Source organism: Anabas testudineus, chromosome 1, assembly GCF_900324465.2.
Source record: "Anabas testudineus chromosome 1, fAnaTes1.2, whole genome shotgun sequence".
In the NCBI taxonomy this organism is placed as follows: domain Eukaryota; kingdom Metazoa; phylum Chordata; class Actinopteri; order Anabantiformes; family Anabantidae; genus Anabas; species Anabas testudineus.
Genome location: NC_046610.1, coordinates 15,043,881 through 15,064,218, shown reverse-complemented (window position 1 = coordinate 15,064,218; position 20,338 = coordinate 15,043,881). Strand labels below are relative to the sequence as shown.

General features: G+C 39.2%; 2 protein-coding genes across 3 annotated transcripts; both read right to left on the bottom strand.

The window, feature by feature from the left end:
* Positions 1 to 1,597: 1,597 nt before the first annotated feature.
* On the bottom strand, positions 1,598 to 13,851 carry rhot1b (ras homolog family member T1). 2 transcript variants are annotated; one of them, XM_026360663.1, is made up of 20 exons: positions 13,695 to 13,851; positions 12,904 to 12,962; positions 12,722 to 12,803; positions 12,465 to 12,508; positions 12,316 to 12,369; positions 12,105 to 12,157; positions 10,650 to 10,758; positions 9,514 to 9,615; positions 9,282 to 9,380; positions 9,029 to 9,137; positions 8,802 to 8,922; positions 7,902 to 7,986; positions 7,345 to 7,490; positions 6,986 to 7,086; positions 6,452 to 6,582; positions 6,009 to 6,092; positions 5,298 to 5,420; positions 4,979 to 5,181; positions 3,988 to 4,110; positions 1,598 to 2,929 (listed from the first exon to the last, which is right to left on the bottom strand). In XM_026360663.1, the coding sequence occupies exons 1-20, from the start codon at positions 13,729 to 13,731 to the stop codon at positions 2,812 to 2,814; spliced, it is 1,983 nt and encodes a 660-aa protein (XP_026216448.1). In that variant the 5' UTR covers positions 13,732 to 13,851; the 3' UTR covers positions 1,598 to 2,811. The 2 variants fall into 2 exon arrangements, with proteins under 2 accessions (XP_026216448.1, XP_026216449.1); XM_026360664.1 differs by lacking the exon at positions 3,988 to 4,110.
* A 1,443-nt stretch (positions 13,852 to 15,294) lies between these two features.
* LOC113161587 (arf-GAP with dual PH domain-containing protein 2) lies at positions 15,295 to 20,127 on the bottom strand. Its single transcript, XM_026359265.1, has 11 exons — positions 19,846 to 20,127; positions 19,126 to 19,256; positions 18,576 to 18,667; positions 17,550 to 17,638; positions 17,297 to 17,409; positions 17,051 to 17,197; positions 16,882 to 16,965; positions 16,725 to 16,787; positions 16,489 to 16,566; positions 15,975 to 16,203; positions 15,295 to 15,821 (listed from the first exon to the last, which is right to left on the bottom strand). The coding sequence occupies exons 1-11, from the start codon at positions 19,931 to 19,933 to the stop codon at positions 15,793 to 15,795; spliced, it is 1,143 nt and encodes a 380-aa protein (XP_026215050.1). The 5' UTR covers positions 19,934 to 20,127; the 3' UTR covers positions 15,295 to 15,792.
* Positions 20,128 to 20,338: the final 211 nt, after the last annotated feature.

Genomic DNA, 20,338 nt, shown 5'->3' with positions numbered 1-20,338 from the left:
ACATCGAAACAAATGGTCTGTGAAATATAGTACCTACTGTAGAAGAAACATCTGTAGCTTTGCCTGAATGTTTGGGTCATTGTCTCACCAGACAATAAATCATCTCCCAAGTCGCAGTTGTCTTGCAGACTGCATCAGGTTTTCTCCCGGTATTTTTCTGTGTTTTGCCCCCTTCTACCTTCATAAGCAAACTCTAGCCACGATTTAATATGAGCTTTTTTACTCACAAAGCACTCAGGCAACAGTTTTTGTATGCACAGTCTCTCCTATCTCAGTCACAGAAGCTGTCAAGTGTCCTCGCCAGCTTCCCTTCTTGCACGTTCGCTCGGTTTTTGAGGACAGCCAGATGTAGACAGATTTACACCTGTGCCATAATCTTTTCATTACACAGTGATGGATTTAACTAAACTCCAGGAATTATTGAATGCGGCTTCTAAAACCAACTGGCTGCACTGCTGATGAATGAGGGGAGTTACTTTATATGGGGTGAAATCACAATTGAATCTCAATCAAAATTCAGATTACAAAAAGCTGAATTAAACTATATTTCAATATTCTAAAAACATTCAAATATGATTATGCACTGTAATAAATCAAGAAGCAATTTATATATTTTTTATTTTTATTTTTTATACTTTTTCACAATCCCCCAGGAGACATTACCATCTTTATTATTACTGCAGAGTGAGGGAAATTATTGTCTTGTTAGCTACCGGCACCAGGGGAATTTCCATTAAAAGCAGCTAATTGGACAAAATAAGCTTTGCTTTCACAAGTCATGTGCTAACATCAGCTGAAGAGCTGTAACACGAGAGTCAGCTAGAGATGGGAGAGGCAGAATTGAATCATGAGAGTGGGGGAACAAGGTGTGAACAAAACAAGATATGCAGCAAGAAAAACACCTGCTATGTGGGAGAAGTAAGCTCATGTATAACTTAACAGCTGAAGGGTGTTACTTTCTTTTCAGCTTCTCTTTAACCTGCTCGCAGCCTCTACACTCTCAGTTTGAATCCCAGGATTTTCTGACACACCACCATCACTGCAATGTGGGAAAAGTCTTGCTCAACAACTTTTTTTTTTTTACATTTACCTCTCTCTTCCTATAAACTAAAACTCTGTCAACTTGTTTTTTTATCAGCGATCACCTCATAAAGATTTCCCCCTGATCCGGTCTTGAATGTCTGACTACAGAAGCTGAACTTTGTGTGTGTCTGTCTAAACACTTGAACAGACCTGAGTGAGTTTTCACAGTAGAACTAGACTAAAACCTCAAAGCAGCCAGTTTAGTGTTGTTTGGGGAAGATCTTTACACCATGCTGCCCTCTTGTGTCTAAGTACATTCAGTTCTCTTACAATTAATATGGTTGTTCTATATAATCTTATTTTACTAAACCAAACCTCTTGACAAAATTTCATAATTAACACCTTTTCAATAATTAACAAATACTGTGCATAACACATGAAATCTTTGCAGGCAGTTTTGTTCAGATAAACATGAAAGAATCAATTTATTTCCTGCAAAGCAAGTACGAGCAAAATCTCTAATATCTTGGTTTAGTGAGAAGAATAAAATCCATCACAAGAGACGTAACAGACATTTATTTATTGTAAACTTTTGGAAAGGCAGGGCTGTGTGAATACATCAACTGAACCTTGTGTCAAGCTGTTGCACCGATATTAACCTTTGAGGTCACATTACTGCATATTCTGCAACCAACAGAGCTGGTCTGCTGTCAGGACCAAATAACCTCACTATGACTTATAACTCAACTAGCATCCGCACAGCACTCCTGTCAATGAATCCCACTACATGCCTGGATTACTGAGAGCTGGCAAACAACGTGGAAGAAGGTGGGTCAGTAAATATGTCGGACAGGAAATCTTAAAACACTGAAATGTGGTCAGAAATTCTGAAACATGCAAAATGCAAAATGTAATGAATGGCTGTATAGTGTACATTTTTCATATATTGGCATACAAACACACACACACGCACACGCACATGCCTACCAATGCACACACACAGACAAGCTGACAAAGCGACCAACATGGGAAGACTTAAAAGAGAGCAGCAGACCTTTCCATCACACGTGCTTGCTTGCTCAGATGTGCACACGCACACACACGCACACACACGCACGCACACGCACGCACACACGTACATCTGAGCGTTTGGCCATAAAAAGGACAACCCATGTTCTGTCAGTGTTAGCATCAGTGCTAATGTTTGTGCGAGTTTATGACCTGGCTATTAAACTAATACCTTTGCATTGAATATTTGGAGTTTCAATCAGACATCGTCCTATTGGACAGAAAAACAAATGTATACTCTACTATATAATATACAGTATTTACATATAGTTCCCTCTAATAAAAGCATCAATTCAATAGCACACCTCATACATCCCAGTCTCTATAAATGACACCAACTTGTTCATCATTTATTAGCAAGCAACCAAAAATAGCTATGTAACTAACTCACCCGCTACGACTCACCAGAAGCGCACCCTCACTTTTTTTCTATATAAATATAAATATATTACTTTACTTTTCAAATGCTTGCAGATAGATTGATTACGCAAATTAGCAATTTTGGTACAAAATTAAAGATTTTCTATTTTGACGCCAAGAACAGAAATTTTACATTGGAATGAAAATGTAGAATGAACTTGGCTACAATAAGTTTTCCCTCAAAAAAAAGAAAATAAATGCATGATAGATTTTTTGTGTAGGAAAGCCAAATGTTGTGAGTGGTCAAAATAGCTCTATATGTGCCAAGGTTTAAAAGGGTGTAACACAGGTGGCTGGGGATCACCGTGGTTTCAGCAGAACTCTGTACATGGCAAAGCCCAGCACCGCAAACACTGTGGCCCCAACACTCATCCTCAGCCAGAAGGTTGAGTTCTTCAGGTCGGCTTGGCTTACATGTCTGTTAAAGACAGAGACACAAATACAGAGACGGAGTGAAGGGAAGAGTAAAGAGTACAAATATAAAGATGAAAACAGAGATGAGATACAGAAGGATAAAAGAACGGAGATGTTCTGTTTCACAGAGTACTCCTAACTGGGTCAAGCATGAACGACAAATTAAAGTTTCAGTAGCTGAGAGTAAAGCTGATTTTGACAGGAAGGAGGTGAAGATACATAACTCCGTCATAAGGGAGATATGGATGAAGTAATGACAATGAAGCTTTCAAATACTGCAGAAGAAAAAAACTGATGCAAGACGTGCAAGATTAGGGTTTAGACATGAGACAACAAGACGAGAAATGAGTTATGACATCTCTGGTAAATGAGACTGCTGAGGAACAGAGACATGAGCGAAAATGACAACAGTGGGGGTGCTGACCGAATGACAATGGGATTGAAATCAAACACTTTATGTGAAGCTTTCAAGAAAAATGAAGTTAAAAAAGCTGAAATATAAAGACAGGCATTAGAAAACCAGGGACTTCAACAACATACAAAATACAAGACAGAGTAAAGAACAAGGAAAAAAAAAAAAAAAGCTTCAACAATGTATAACTAAATCAAAACATAATAAAAAATAAAAACAAATCTGAAAAAAAAGGTATTGCCAGCAATGTCTGTAGATTTGTGCATTATCATGTGCAGCAGCACTAGAAACTCATCTGTTACATTTGTCCTGTATTAATACAAGGATTAAAATCTACCTCCAATCTTTTTGTTCTTGATTAACAAAACAAATGGCTGGTAATCACTAACAGTAATCTCACATTCTCATATTTTACCAAGCCTTTGTTTAGTACCACATTTAAATGCTTGAATGTTTGTGTTTGCATTGATGAGTTTAGCTTTATAAATCCCTGCATGTGCTAATACCAAAACGTATTTGCTGGCAACGACTTTCTGCGCTGAGACAGTGGTTGTTTCAAAATGAAACTACTTAAAAAATAGCATAATGCAAAAGAAGAGATAACTGGGACAAGAAAGAATAAAAATACGTTTTTAAGAGTTAAAGAGGACCTTCTGAGTACGACAGTGTAGAGTTTAGCCCTGACCCTCTGGAGCAGCTCAGAGTTGAGGAAGTTCTGACACAAGCAGAAGGTGCACCGGTTACAAGTGCACATGCAGCGCAACCGGGCGTGGCTGAGGAGAGATATGGGGGAAACACACAAAACAGACACACAAAGGGGTAGAGAAAGAAATTGAGTTGACAGATGTCTACCACCATTACTGTCCAATATGGATCATCACATGAAAGCCAGAAAGACAAGTTGAAATGAAGGTTGAAACCAGAACACTAATTACTAAAAATGGAAAAGTCATTAACATGTCTTAACGTGTCAGACAATGCCAGAGCAAAACATATTTCTGCTTTATATATATATATATATATATTGATTTGATATATGAAATCAGAGACAGCAAAATATGTGCATAGTATGTGGCTGACTGCCGTGATGTGTGATCTGCAGATCGGTGCAGCGTGTTGACGCTCCACTTTAACCCAACCGGCAGTGTGAAACCTCTGGGAGAGATCAAACACACTGCTCAGCAGGGAATCCCGTTAACCTGCAGTGCAAAACACTGTGATACAAGACTGAAAGCAACATGTCCGGAAGGCACTGAGGTGCATTACTGGCTGTGGACTGAAGAACATGATGTCTGAAACCTGAGGGAACGAGTTTGTCCAGAGCCAGAGAAGGAAGTAATACAGTGGAGTGCAAAATAACAAAATAAAAAAAATCTTCTGAATGTATTATCATTCCTTGCCTCTTTTATACGGTTTTGATAAATACAAGGGGATGAATAACAAAACTCCAACTGATAAGAAATACCATCGTGAAATGACACTGTAATCAGGCTATGATGTATGTCAAACTACACGTGTCATTTGCCTTCAGCTGTGGGGCTGACACAGCTTCAGCCCTGAATACACACTGCTTTCATTAATTTAAATGACTTCTACTTACTCAAGTTTAACAATCAAGCTCTTGTGTGTCTGGATACGTACGGGTACATGGCCATAGTGGTAAGTTTGGTGTAGATGTCTCTGCTGGGTGCTGCCGCTGTGTTACAGGTGAAGGACTGCGGGGGCGGCATCTTGTGCCTCCTACAGAACTCCAGAGGACTGAAGCCGTACATTTGCTTGATCTCCGGCAGGTCTGACTTTGCTGCTATCATCATGCACGGTGTCTTGCTGTCCATGAAGTATTGCTGAGGAAGAAGGAGAGGAGCTGATGAACGACAGTGTTAAATATTTAACGTGTGAAGTGTGTTTTTAGCTTTTTGATATAGCATGACATATGTTGCCGATGCACACACGGTTTTACCTTGAAGACTTTGGCGCAATATTCAAAGGAGTACGGGTTGCTGATGTCATAGACCAGGCAGACGATGTCACAGGCAACATCAGCATCAGACAAGTAGTCAAAGTCAGGGAACACTTCATGAAGCTGAGAGAGGTATAAGAACGCTTTCTTATAGTACATGCTGTATGGATTACGGCATACTTCATATATTGTTCACAGTAAAAACTGCAGTAGATGCAGTAAATGTTTAAGTAAACTAACACTATGAACTATGAGAATATTGACCAGCAACGAAATAGTCTTTTACATAGGGTTTGTGGTTTGACTATAAATGTGTCTAGCTAAAAGTGGCAGAACAAATACTGATTAATGTCGTGCCCACATGTTTACAGCCACAAAAAACTAGCCACAGTTCTATTTCAGAGCTTTGCAAGAACCTTTGCATGCTAGTAGGGAAATGCCAACGCTTTTGTCAGGCAAGTAGATGTGTCTGCTAAACAAAAGCACAAGGTGAACACGTACACAAGTAGCTTATATAATACAGTCGGATCAGCACAGCCAACCTCAGGCTGGGCTGGCATTGACGGTCCACAGTGGCTAGTCTCACACACAAGTGTATAAATATATTGCTTCATAATTATTATTATCATCATCATAGTCTCTGTAACACTATAATAAGCGCAAACACTGTGATTCAGGTAATACAGTATTTCAGGAATCTTTCATACTCACAAGAAGGTACTTCTCTTGACCATAAACGTAGGTTGTGCTGATGGCGTAGTAGGACCTGTGTTCCTCTCTGATCGTTTTTTGCCGCTGAGAACGGACAAAAGGAAAATGGTCACGTAAAACAGATCATGATGTAAAACTCTGGTTTAAAGCAAGCATCAGAAAAATAAATGTCAGTCTATAGTATTTTTTTTATACTTTCCCAGAAATAAAAGCTGTGTTTTGATGGCACATAACTGTAAAGAGTCTCTGTGAGAAACAGAGATATCTGACCTGGAATATTCCAGTGGAATACTTTACATGCAGTAAATGATAGCGTTATGCAATATTTGCTGTTTGTAATCTTTGAGTTGGGCGGTTTATGGAACAGTAAACATAGTACACAAACCTTACCAAAGTATGCATTCAAATGCTAAATGTTTATTGCTGGTGTTTTGTTTGTTTACCATGAGATTTCTACCCAGGAAGGCTTGGAGGAAGCCGCTTTTGCCGCTGCCAGTGTCCCCAAAGACATTACAGCGGAAGACATTACGTTGCGTCTGCTTCTTCTGCAGGTCAATCCTCTTATCTCTGGTCACTGCAGGGGGGAAAGTCACACACGCACACGCACACACACACGCACACACACACACGAGTGCACACTTCTGTGGATCCGTTGAGACAGAGCAGCTGTACACAACACATGCCTGCATTCAGTCAGCAACAACAGTGTGAACTCTGGCCTGAGCTGTCAGACAGCTGATGTTATGACAACACACACTATCTCATATGAATAGTAAAATAGCTGACTTTCGAATTCACTTATTTATTCACTTATGAATGACAAATAATGATGATATACTTTATTATATTATGAAGATAATTCCAAAATAGGACAATGAGCTTATAATGGTAATGCTTATTTTGATAAACCTTTATATGAATCCATAAATTATCATGCAAGATCAATAAGGAAATTAAGATGTGATGAAGTAACTCACCTGTAATTCCTGACGCTTGAGACTCCTGCTCAGCAATTATCGAGTAACCAAGGTAACCCAAATACTCCAGGCATCGCTGGACGTCAAGATATGTTGTTAGCCTGATAAATACGAAAAACAGGGGAACTGATTTGGAAATGTATTTAAATATATAATATATATAATAAAAAGAGTAATATATCAAACAGAAATGTTTTTTCTGGAAATAACTTAGTAAAATAGTAATCATAACCTGAAAACCTAAAATATTAATGTAATTGTAGAATCTGATTCTGTCACCGGGGGGTGCTAAAGACTAAGCAATACCACAGTTTAGCACATAGAACTCTAGTCTTAACAATACTACACATCACACTTACGTCCACTGGGACAGATACCCCTGGTAGGTTATCCAGCCCTGGTCATTAGTGCAAACTGTGTTATTGACATCTGGACCCCAGGGCATGTAGGGAAAAACATCAAACAGGTCCTTCAGCTCATCAGGTGACAAGGCACAGTCACGGTCCTGATAGATGTAAAGGTTGGTTAGTGTTGCACAGAAAGGCGAACTATCAGAACCTCAAGCGTACAACTGCCACATCTCATTCAATGTCAGGGAAATAAACTGTAATAAAAAATTCTATCTGAGAGAATAAAAATATACAAACATGCACATTCCCAGTGGGACACTATCCATTGGGCATTAAGGAGGACTTGGCACAAGCTGTGACTTTCACTCTTTGACTTTCATTTGAACCTCAGGACTAATTCTCTCGTCAATCCCTTCTCAGTGGCAAGACGTTAAATCATGCCTCAGCAGGTGGTCAGTATTGGCTGTAGGAGTGTATTTTGGTTTTCTACAGTACTGAGCAGCTTCTAGGTGCCTCTCCAGGGCAAAGGCTAATGTAAATAAAGAACCAGGCGCACAGGATTATACCTTGTCATGTTTGTCAAAGACGCTCTGCAGGAAGAGGTAGGCATTATGGTTGAGCTCTGTGGTGCAGTCTGGAGGAATTTTCAACCTACAGAGTGGGAAATTTTAGATGTTATAGTCACTGAGCCTGAGCAAAACACATGGTTAAACAAAACATAAATATGATTATAGATCATTTTAGTTGTTGACTGATGTGGGTTTTTAATGGCACATGCAAATCTTTAGAGAGCAGGGAGCAAGTTTTAAAACATGCTCAACTTAAATGAACATTTAATTCAAGTATTAAAGTATTTGAATTAATATCATAAGAAACATACTGATTCCCAGTAGATCTTATATAATTTACAGGACATTTGTAAGCTGGTGCAGTCTCACCTCACCTGCTGTCTGCTCTGTGTGGAGGAGCTGAGCTCCACCCTAAATCACAGACAGCAGACACAGTAGAGGAGAGGCTGCAGCATAAACTTCATAACACAGAGATAAAATAATGCTAAATACATCCCGGTGAGTCACTCACACTGGTGTACTTATGTACTTTTTCACACTAATATGCAGTTTTTTTAGATGCATAGAAACACTCCCAGTGGAGCCTACAGATGAGTCTGCAAAGACTTTTTATGATTCAGCGGAAATGTTAAAGATCAGGTCAATATAGTTTACTGACCAATCAGTCGACCACTAGTTCCCTTTTGCAGACAGAGGGACTATGTTATGTCATTTAGTGACTTTAGTATACAAAACAACAGTTTGACAAAGTGAGCAAATAATAATATATTAATGGAGGACCACTTAGTGATCCTCCATTACACTGTTGTTGCTTGTTCTTTGGAGGCTGAGCTAGAGACACACAGGAAGGAATTGGTGGTAGGCGCCTGTGTCTCAAAAATGAAGACTGAGACTCACGGAGGGAAGAGGTAGTCCTGATTCAACTCCAGGTCATCATCATATCCGAATCTCCTCAGCACGGTCCAAGTTGTTTCATGGCGCCCTCGTTGAATGAACAGTGTGTGCAGGAATAGGAACCCTGAAGAGGCGTATCACAGAAACACAAAACAACTCAGTCAGGAACAATGCGACAGTAGATTCAGTGTACATAAGCACGAAGAGGAGGCCGCCCATTCTGTTTGTACCTTTCAGAGTGAGTCCGTTGTCACAGACGCCATCATTCAAATTCTTCCTCACCACATTTTTTACATCCTCTAATGCCTGAGGCTCTAGTGGGGTGTTGAAGCACGTCCGCTATGAGCAGAGTTAAAACTAGTAGAGTTAGAGAAATGGATCACAACTGAAAAAAGGTAACAAGTTGACTAGTGCACATTCTACTTTTTGCCAACATGTTGTTGAACCTGTTGTGCATTCAGTTTAAGTCCTCAATTGACTTACCTGGAAAAAGTTGAGCTCATTATCATTGAGAATCCCATCATTGTTCAGGTCTGACACTTTAAAGATTCGAGTGAGAGCTTTCACACAAAGTGGCTTCATCTGGAAATCAGGGAAACAAATCAAAAGTGACTTCAAATAACTTCATACTTCACATTTTAATGTATAGTAAAATTCTGTTTACATTCAACAAATGACATATTTCATCATCATCATCCTTTAGCTTTGCTCTTACGTCTTTTTTTTCTGGACAGTAGAGAGGGCCTGTTGGGTGCAGGACTGCCTTTTGGGCGTAGTAGAACAGCTCTGAGATGTTCTTCAGGTTTTTTGCTGAACACTGTAAACAACAAGAAAAGGAAGAAGAGTTTCGCCAGGTATCAACAGTGACACTATAATTGTAACAGTGTCCTGGCAGGGCAGCATCAGTTTACTCACCTGTGTGTGTGTGTGTGTGTGTGTGTGTGTGTGTGTATGTATATATATATATGCTGCGTATCTGTTTATGTGTGTGAGAGTTAAGTACAGGCCAGACGGGGTATTAACACACAGGATCTGTCTGAATGACACGCCTCATGTAATTAACAGGTCTGAAAAAAAAACTCAGGTGATGCCCTGTTGGGAGACACTAGTGTCACTACACAACCTTATATCCTATAGCTTAGACACTTGCATCAAACTACTATCACTCAAAACTTACTGGCAATTAATAATAAATCTGTCTATTTATGATTGCTGAGCTTACTCAGAGTAAACACTGTTAGCAAAAGGTAGCAGACATCATGGAAAAAATCATTTATACTGACATAATGATGAGTTTCCCCAGTTGGGCAGTTTACCAAGTTTAAAATCATATGGAGGGAGGTACATGTTCAGTTTGGTTAAATGTCAGGATCCTAAACAAACAGCAGATCCAGATAGCAAATATTATTTACTGCAAATAAACTCCTCGAAAAGTGAGAGAGAGAGAAAATATTCTTCATGAGGCCATTTTGTATATGTGGATATTCTCCATCTATACTGCCATTGTGACGCTACAGATAAAATAAGAATGTAGTGAGGGCAAACTAAAAATAAAGCTGTTCCTCTTAGCATCTACAGAGTTGCGGTTTCCACCAGACAGTTTCTCATTCTGCTGTCATGAATCTCACTTTTTGTTTTCCTAAAGATGATCTGACACTCTATTGATTTCCATTTGTGTTTATGTCCATTTTGACCTGTGGTTTCCTGGGCAACACGTGTCTGAATCAATAGCATTTCACCGCATCAAACTTGACTAGGTGAAGTATCTATGTTCCCCTCTCAAGTCATTAGCTTTGCCGTTTTACTATTAAGACACAGTGGCAGTGGTGAAGAGTGTGGTCATCCTCTCACCTCAACACAAGTCTCTATCTCACTGTTCTGGTTCATTATGGGCAGTATGGTCTCCATGCTGCTGTGTTCCACCAGGTCCGACTTGTTCCCCACTAGGATCAGAGGAACCCTGGACACAATGCAGTACATTACCAAATGTGTTACATACAATGGGAATTTAACAGAGGGCGCCTACTGATTCGAAAGAATACATTTCTTTTTCTATATTTACTCCTTTATAAAAGCACAAACTCATTTCACAGTGAGAACGTCACAGTAAAGAAGGCTGAAGCTGCTCTTGTGAAATGTACCTCATCTGCTCCCTGTTCACAGTGAAGCAACTGTGAGAAACTTTCCAGCCTGTGACCATATGTCATCACTTCAAGCACTAGTAGGAAAAATCTTTCCACAGTTCACCTCCTGCTACAGCAAATAGGTCTAATTCACGAGCCTTTTTAGGAATTTTCTAAATAAAATCCACCTATACAGTTTTCACAAAGATTCTGATGTTTTTTTTACTTGGGATTTGTTCTTAGGTAAGAACACAATCTACATACACTTACCTACAACATGAGATAAACTTAACTATTGCATTTTCTTTAATTCTACAAGTGTATAGTAGTGTAAAATTTAAATTACATCAACTCTACAATTACAAACAATTTTTTTCAAATTCAAATATCTTTTTCCAGAAGTTTACAAAGCATTAAGGTCTTGATGCTTGAAAATTATTACACTTTAGCAATTCAATTCACATTGCATAACATCGCCTTGGAACAACGTGTGTTTCTATATACACACATAAATATATATATAGAATAACTAAATAACTCTCAAGAAAGAAATGCATCACTTCAAAAAATTAAAAAAAATAAAGTCAACAGTTACCTGAAAATGCTGTTCTCAGATGTGAGATCAAACATTTCTTTTACTTTACTAGTTCCGTGCCGAGCAAAAAAACATGGCATGCACCTTTTTGTGTAGTTGTGTTCTTTCATATCCACTACCCACAATACTAAATACGACAGTTTATTGTTCAACTCCCGGGAACTGTACCTCCACCTCAGAACTACTGAAGTTTCTCTTTTGTTTGGCGTCTAGTTTTCCACCGTCTTTAGATTTTTGTTGATGATCAAAGTTCTCATTTCAATATGTGTATAAGGATTCTGTGTGTGCACACAGCCCTGCAGTCTTATGCCCTTTTACGGGAGTATCTATCTATCTATGCTAAATATGAACAAACATGACCAAGAATGTGCTTTTAACCTACAAGGACAAAGGTATAATATAGAACAAAGGGATTTACAGAACATATCTGACTTTCACCTTTTCTTAGCCCCTTTTAGAAATGTAAGATATTGGCGTATGAGGCCCAGTGTTCTTTTATAGACCTAGAGTTATATGGAGTGCTGCAGATGCACATAAACACACAAGATTGAGCTGAGAAAAAAAAAATCTACTTGTACAAGCACGCACCTGCTGTCCTTGTCCGTGTTCTCAGTTATGAGGGGGATCCAGTGACTGGTCACCTACGGCAAACACAGGTAGAAAACAGAAAAATGTCAAAGACCAGAAAGAGGTTCTAATTTACAACACACCGTTACACTGGCAGCCTCACGTGTTAAGTTATACTGTTTAACTGCTATACAAACAACTTATGGAAATATTAACAGCTGAAGTAACTGACCTTTTCTATGGACTTCTTGTTGTTGACAGAGTAGACAATGCAAATGACATTTGCCTATAAGAGAGACCAACACAGACTTCCATTAGGATTTCACCTGGACTCAGCATTTCTCTCCGAGTGTAACAGAAATGCATAATGGACTGACTGACCTTGGAGATCTCCTGAAACAACTGTTCATCTGTCTGCTCGGCCTCTGGTGAAGGTAAACAGACAAACTACAATTAAAACCAGGAGATGTTCTTCTTTCTCAATTTACCAACCAACAAAATGTGCCAATTTATAGTATATTTTACGATTTCACAGAACAGGTTACAGAAAGCATTAGATGAATTAAACCACTTAGATGAAAACATGTATCAATCATCTCAAAGTGAAAAAATATAACAGAGCAACATTATTAAAGTACCTGAATAGTCCACAATGTGTGTGGGGACCCTCTCTGGAGTGACATCTGCAGGTATGGTGATTTCCTCAGCTCGATAGGGCACCTAGGATGGACACAGGTGTTGATAATTAGCCATAGTGGGCAAACACTCATTAAGGTTTTACGTGGACAGTCATCTTCGAGGTTATTTATTTTCTCCATACCACTTCTGGGAACTCCTCGCTGACCAGGGACATGATGAGAGATGTCTTCCCCACGTTGGCTGCGGAGGCAGGGAGACACAAGAGGTGTTTAGAATTTCCTGAACCGTGTTGCTCATTACATTTATTGTTTATGTGTTAGCTGAGGGCGTGGGACAACATTTAATAATTTATCATGAAACAAGCTTTAAAAGCCGTGGTCATGTCGCTAAAATTCAACATCTTGGCTGGGAACACAAGACTTACTAGACTTCTCTATGAATTTCTCTTACTGATCTAAAGACCTACCATCACCCCAAAAGCTGTAGTCGTAAATTACAACGTCAATAAGCAGAAGTTTAGAAATTAGGGGGAAACAACTCAGTTCCCAAATTAACTGCAAGTACTGTTCTGTAAGCATAAACATATGTTGTGCAAAATGAAATACTGTTGAAGATATTTCCCTTTATCCAGTAATATTCACTGAACCTCATTCGTATATGAGGATGTGTTAAAGACCTCTGAACATAAACAAACATCTAAATCTATTTCTAATTACTAATACTATACTATAATTTATAGTATTTGACTTCAGTGTTGTGCTCAGAGGAATGGTTGGCAAAGACTTAAAGGACATTGATTCACAGTGATGGTTTGAACACTGGGTTAAGGTAATAAACTGAGTGAGTGCGCATAAAGTGCCATGAAAACGCACGCACGCACGCACACACACACCCCATGACCGTGAGCCTGCTCTGGTTGTCAGCATCACATGTCCAGCTGGTAGCATCACCGTGACCCACAGCTCTACTTACGCTCTCCCACCAACAGTATCCTCACGTCCTTGCGCATCCTCGGCGGCGTCGACAAGCAGCTCGACCACCTGGGCTGTTTGACACATCTACGCTCCCGTCTGGGTGCAGGATGCAGCCGGGGCCAGCTCTCCTCTCCTCTCCTCTCCTCTCCTCTCCTCTCCTCCTCTCCTCTCCTCCTCTGCTCTCCTCTCTCTCCTCTCCTCTCCTCTCCTCCTCCTCTCTCTCTCCTCCTCTCCTCTCCTCTCCTCTCCTCTCCTCTCCTCTCCTCTCCTCTCCTCTCCTCGGCCCTCGGTTCGCTTGCGCACGGCTAAGTTCGCATGTGCGCTCCGCTCGGACGTGCAGGCTCAGGACAGACGGTGACAGATCAGTTCAAAGTGTAAGATATCCGTGTGGAGACGAGCTGTTTCAGGATACTTCACCTGCCAGGAGCAGGCGGACACTCAGACGAGCTGCAGCTAGCTCAAACAAGCCGTGTTGGTGTCCGCGCTAGCAGGCGTGCTCTCTGCCACGCCCCTCGGGCTGCGTGACGGCCAGCAAAGATCCTATATTAGTGAGCGATGATCGTCTGTTGGCCACTTTAAGACGTGGGAATCTCCCGTTTTCTGGTTCATCTAGTACGAGCGTTTCTTCAGCGACATATTGGAACTAGAGGTAGACATTTTGATACAATATATATGCATATCTATATCAAAATAAGCTGAATGACATTTATGGTACCGGGACAATGGGAAAGAGTGAGACGTCCTGCGCTTTTTGCCAGCTCGGCAGCGCCTGTTAACCTGCGCCGCCTACAGACAGAAAAACGAACTGCAGCAAGTTGAAGTCGCACACTGGGAGGTGTGGAAGGTGAGGAGGGGGGTTTTCAGATCTTTGACTTAACTAAAACTACTAATACTACACCATAAAATATAAGTAAAGGCTTTGAAAATGTTGAAAGTATGTAAACACTTGCTCACTTTAAATGATTTGATTTTAAAGTATTTCAAGTAAAAGTAGGCCCGCTCACTGTAGAATAAAATCCCTGTTATATTTATATGCAGCTGGTGTAGGTAGAGCTAAATTACAACAGATGATTATTTTCATTATGTAGCTACTGTGACAACTCTTGTTGGAAAGTAAAAAAAAAAAAAAGTATATTTAGGCCAACTTAAGTACTGTACTCTATACAATTTAAGTATTTTGCTAATTTATTTACAGATAAAGCATCTTTTCTTATCAAGAATGGTTGTTGAACAACTGTAGCTTCACAGTTAACTGATTTGATTGTGTGGTTTGTAGAATTTCAGATTACAGCAACACTGTCACAAAGTTGTGTCACCGATACTTCAAATCTTAACATTATTTTAACATAACAAGGAAATGGATGATGATGATAATGATGATTCCATTTGGCTGAAAAAGGACACAAGGATACCCGTAACAAATGTAAAGCTGTCACATCAACATTAATACATTAAAAACTAAAATATTGCCATAAAAATAGGACTGTATATATACAACTGCTGTAGGCTTTGTTTTAATAATGGGCTCTAGAATGAAAGTTTATTTGTTAGTTAATGGTACACTATATCCCCAGGACTATATCAATGGCACATAGTGGTAAAATGTAAGAATCAGCTGTGTTTATTCACATTATGAACAGCCTTACGTTTTTATACATATAGACAGCTGAAGTGAAACAGTTCATCACCCAAGTTTACAAAACACAAAATGACAAAGGTAAAAAAAGGTCATTATACATAATATATGTAGTCTCTATATGTAATAAATACAATATTTGGTTTCAGCATTGACTAATATAATGTAAAAAATACTTTTGGAAATTGTTACCATGGTGATTTTTGCAACAGCAACACAGATACTGTTTCTCAACTGTGACATCGGTGTCTCTATCACACTGTAATAAGTGCTGTATCCTGTAATGTGTCAGTGGTGTCAAGCAGTCGAGCTAGTAAAAGAGAGTGTCTCCACGTGTTTGAGTGTTTTTTTGTTTGTTTGTTTCAGGAGCATCTTCTCAGAGTACAGCTCCAGGCTCCCAGATGCACTGCTGAAATATTGCATCCTGAACTTTTGCAAACTAGCACCTGACTAGTTCCAGTCATTTCCCCCGTCTCAAGTTGGCCTCATCTATATTGAAGATAGACAGAAACAAGCAAAAGGGGAGTCATTAGTGGATATTCATGTACAAACTCTGGCAGAGCATAACTCACCATTAACTCATATTATTCATACAAACATAGATGTAGCCACTCTATGTGAGGTGCAACCACAGTATCTTACTAGCATAGTCCTCTGGGGTCATGGGTTGAGAGATGATCTTTCTGAAGGCCTCCAGCCACTCCTTCTGCTCCTGTTCCTGCTCACACATGAACACAAACTGCCTGCCTGGAGTCTGCAGGGTGATGCCCCGGTGCCATCGACCTCCTCTTGAGCTCTTACTGCTGGTCTCTGAAACAGAGTAGTTATGGCCCTCTGAACCAATGAAGACAGCACCCAGCTCTGTGGCATCCTGACAGTGAAAATAAACAGCAAGAGGTGTGCATAAAGAAGTAAAACACTGTAAAAGATTATTGTTATCATCATCATCATTCATTATCATTATTATTATTATGGAAATATTTTTAGAAGTAATGTAATTGAATGTAAGTTCACTGTATTTCTTAGAGGTAAGTGTTAAATTACTGCCTAATATCTGAGTAAAACTTGAATGAAATGTTTTTATGTTTTTGATTTGTTTGTTTTTTTCACTTTCCACACACACAGTAGACACAATGGTGTATTGTCAGATCATTACCAGTGGCGTTTTAAAATACAGAAGCTTTCTGCTCATTGAGCACAGTGTGAACCACCTTTTCTTGAACGACTCCCGTTGCTAAAAGCGCCCAGACAAAAACAAACACACAGAAAAAAAACATGGAGAGAGAGGCAGGGAGGGAGGAGACAGGAATAAAGTCCAAAACAATAATTTGTCAAGTTAATTTGTAAAATATGACAAAGATGTTTTGTGAGAAGCTGAGATAAGTGACTGACCGTTGGGCCAGTTTTCTCCATGTAGCCCTCCTTCAGGCTGTGTCTTGTTATCTGAGGTATTAACTGCACAAAGAAACACAGGTAACATTAAACTGAACATCAGGTGCAGTTTAACACTTTAACAGTCTTTGGATCTTCATCTGAATAAAACTCTCACGTCACTGTCTCGAAGAGTGGGATGTTTCTTCTGAAGGTACGCCAAGCGTGTCGCTCGAATAGCATTGAACAAGGATACAATTACCTGTAGGCATCGGATAAAGGAGAACACACTTAAACTACATCCATGCAAGCTCATGCAATCTGTGTTAGTAGCACTAAGCACTCACCTGCCCATTCTCATGGTACACGAAGAGATTTCTTGTACGCTCATCCTGCAGGTAGGAGATCTGCAGGCCGTGAGCGTGACCAATTTTCTCTGGCTGGAAAACTGCATTCAGATCCTTCATGGAGATGACAGCTTTGGCAACCTTAGACTTTGTTGGGTTGAATGAAGTGAAGGAAACAAAATGAATTTCGCTCTAATCTTAGAGACCATTTTAGACTAAACACGATATGATAGAGGAACTACTCACATCCTCTTTAATGAAGTATCTTAGGGTGAAATCTTTCCGAGACAACAAAAAGGTCCTTTTTAAAAACTGCTTGTTGTCTTTGCCTTTTTTCCATAGTGTTGACTCAAATTGATCTGGATGAGATACATGCAAATAAATAAAATGGATAAATACAACTAATATACTATATGATGTAGGTAGAAAACAAATGCTGATTTCTGAACATTGGGCTAATGGAAAGTGTTTGTGTGTCAGCATACTGCAAGATAATTACCTGAGCTATAGGTTTGCTGATGGAAGCTGTTTTCTCCTGTGAATTCCCTTCTTTCATACTTTGCACGGATCCATTGATCCTTAAGAACTCTAAAAGCAAGGCAACACACCCATTATTATGGAGGTTTTTCAGTGTCATAATGCATATGGCATTTCATTTGTCAACTGGCAATTCAATATGTGATTTTGTTATGAAATTGCTTTTATTTAAACTTTTAATTAAGGAAATTGAGAATTAAATTGCCACTCTTGGCTCTGAATTGCCATTTGCAGAATGCATTTTCAAATTGCATGATAAAATCACATAATTGCCAGTTGACAAATGACTTGCTATTTAAATTATGACCAAAAATAATGTCCACACATTAATATAACCTCATAGATGAAACACAAATGTGTAAAATGCGCCCTCTAGTGGACAATGCTAGTCATTAAATTTGCCAGTATGCAGCACAGTTGATGCCAGAGGAGAACATGAGGATAACAGCTGCATAGGAAAGTTGTTGGACATGTTATTTCTCTCCAGACTGGCAGCTATGCAGGTTTGTGTAAAGTGTGTACATCTACAAGTGAGTATTGCCTATATCATAGTTTTTATGTATAATTGAGGAGTTAAAGGAAGCATTGACCATATTTGTAGCAAGATATTGTTTAGTTTAAGTGTTGGAAGTGTAGTTTCCTGTATTTCTTTTATTTCCTCTAGAACCATATGACACAAGATTGTATGCAGAGTGGTTGCATTTGAATAATAAACCCCCTGAACCATAATCATTTCCAGTTTTATCTTTGACCGGATGCCAGTGGTGGTTCACCTGTTCCGAATCAGACAGTCTTAAGTATTGGAATAATTAACAACAAATGTTTAAGTTGTTGCAAGCCTCCGAAGATGTGTTGACCTGTGCATCAGAACCGCTGCACTTCATGTTCACTACATAAACTATTTGTTGAGTCTTTAACTACAATGCTACCACTGCTTTAACTGAGTTGGTACGTTGCATGTGTGGGACATGTTGTTACAGTCACTCACATGCAGTCTTTTTGCTGTGGCTGATAGAAGAAGGCAGGGACACACTTCTCGTAAATGGCTCTGGCTGCACAATTTCCTCTCTCCCGCATGAACTGAAATCACAAATTTAACACATTTTAATAAGACAACAAATATCCAGTATTCACTTCATCTTTGTGGATGCCTGCCTTGCAGGGAATGATTACTAAACAATAACTGAAGCAGCACTTATCAAAACCAGATACATCAGCTAAATTATAAAACCATTTTGAATTCCCCTATTTGCAAGACAAACCTAACATTTATGAAAGACACGGAAAACACACAAAGAGCTCAGAGTATACTCTTCAATTAACCTAATTATCTAAATTTAAGTAATTAGGTTTTCAAGATGTTACGTGCACATACAATATGTGTGGTCAAGGGTCGGGAGAAATGGGAAATGAAGGGAAATAATTATATTCATATTATTCAAGGTATAGTATAGTATATTGACCATTTGTCATTAAATAACAATGTAAATACCTTATTACCTATTTATAAATGATCAATACAAACTACAAACATATACCTCTACTAGTGAATCATCCCAGAGATCCAGACGTATGGATTTCACTTTGCTGACAGAGGGCAAATTACGATGCATCCCTGAGCAGTTCAGACACACAAAGATACCAAGCGTGTAGGAGGCCCAGTCAGGATCTGTGAATACAAAATACACATCTAATTAATTCATTCTTACAGTGTAAACGTATATACATGTATACTGCATGTTTACTGTGGGATAATCAAGTGATTGAAAGAATTGCTGAGTAAACCATAACTAGAATGGAAAACTGGACCGCAAACTTCTGAGTAAATGAAATAAACCAAAGTTGTTGTTTTTTTCTAATTAATGTATCTTCTCTATTTTTTTTCCATTCGCACGGACATAGTTTAAATAAACACACTATATTAACTGTCCTTTTCGGCAACAGTGCGTTAAAGGAGGAACAATGAGATCATGCCCACAGAATACACAGTGGTTCCACTTCCCCTTATGGAAGTTTATATGTGAACTATAAAACGTGACTTCGCTAGAAAATGCTATTTTACAGATAATGAAAAATAACATCACATGGCCCAGATTTACCATTCTTTCCACTCTGATAAAGAGAATGTGTCAATTCACACCCAGAGGTGGTATAATGTTGTTAGAGGAAAATATTTGTTGTTTAATGGTAACAATAAGAGCAGTATTCTGGTTAAAAATGAATATATTTTGGATAAGAGTCTTTGTTAGAGCACTCACCTGGAGCTCCACAGTCAGCACACAAGTCGTTGCCCGTCTGTCGCACCAAATCGAGCAGGATTTTGTTATTTCTCTCCAGACTGGCCATAGGTGAAGGTAGTTTGCTTCTGTCAGACTGACAGGTTAGTTCCAGTGAAAGTGCTACTAGGTGTCAACTCCATATCGATATGCTACAGAGCTATTCTGCTTTGTAGCAGCTGAAGACATAATTTGTTCTAACTGGCCAGTGGCCCAGCATTTCCTCTTAACAGCACAGCATCATGAAGTTTATTGTTCAGCACATAAATGCAGGTCCAGAAATAACAGAGAAAGGAAGTGAAACAGACGTCACCGTGTTAGAGGGTGATTGAATTACATGTCAGGTTAAGAGACTTGTATGTAGTTCACAGAAAAGTGTTTTTACTTAGACAGTCTAGAAATCTAGACTGTCCTGAAATTAGGATCTTCAATCAAAATGTGTTCCCCACTCTTTTGCAACCTGTTCACACCTAAG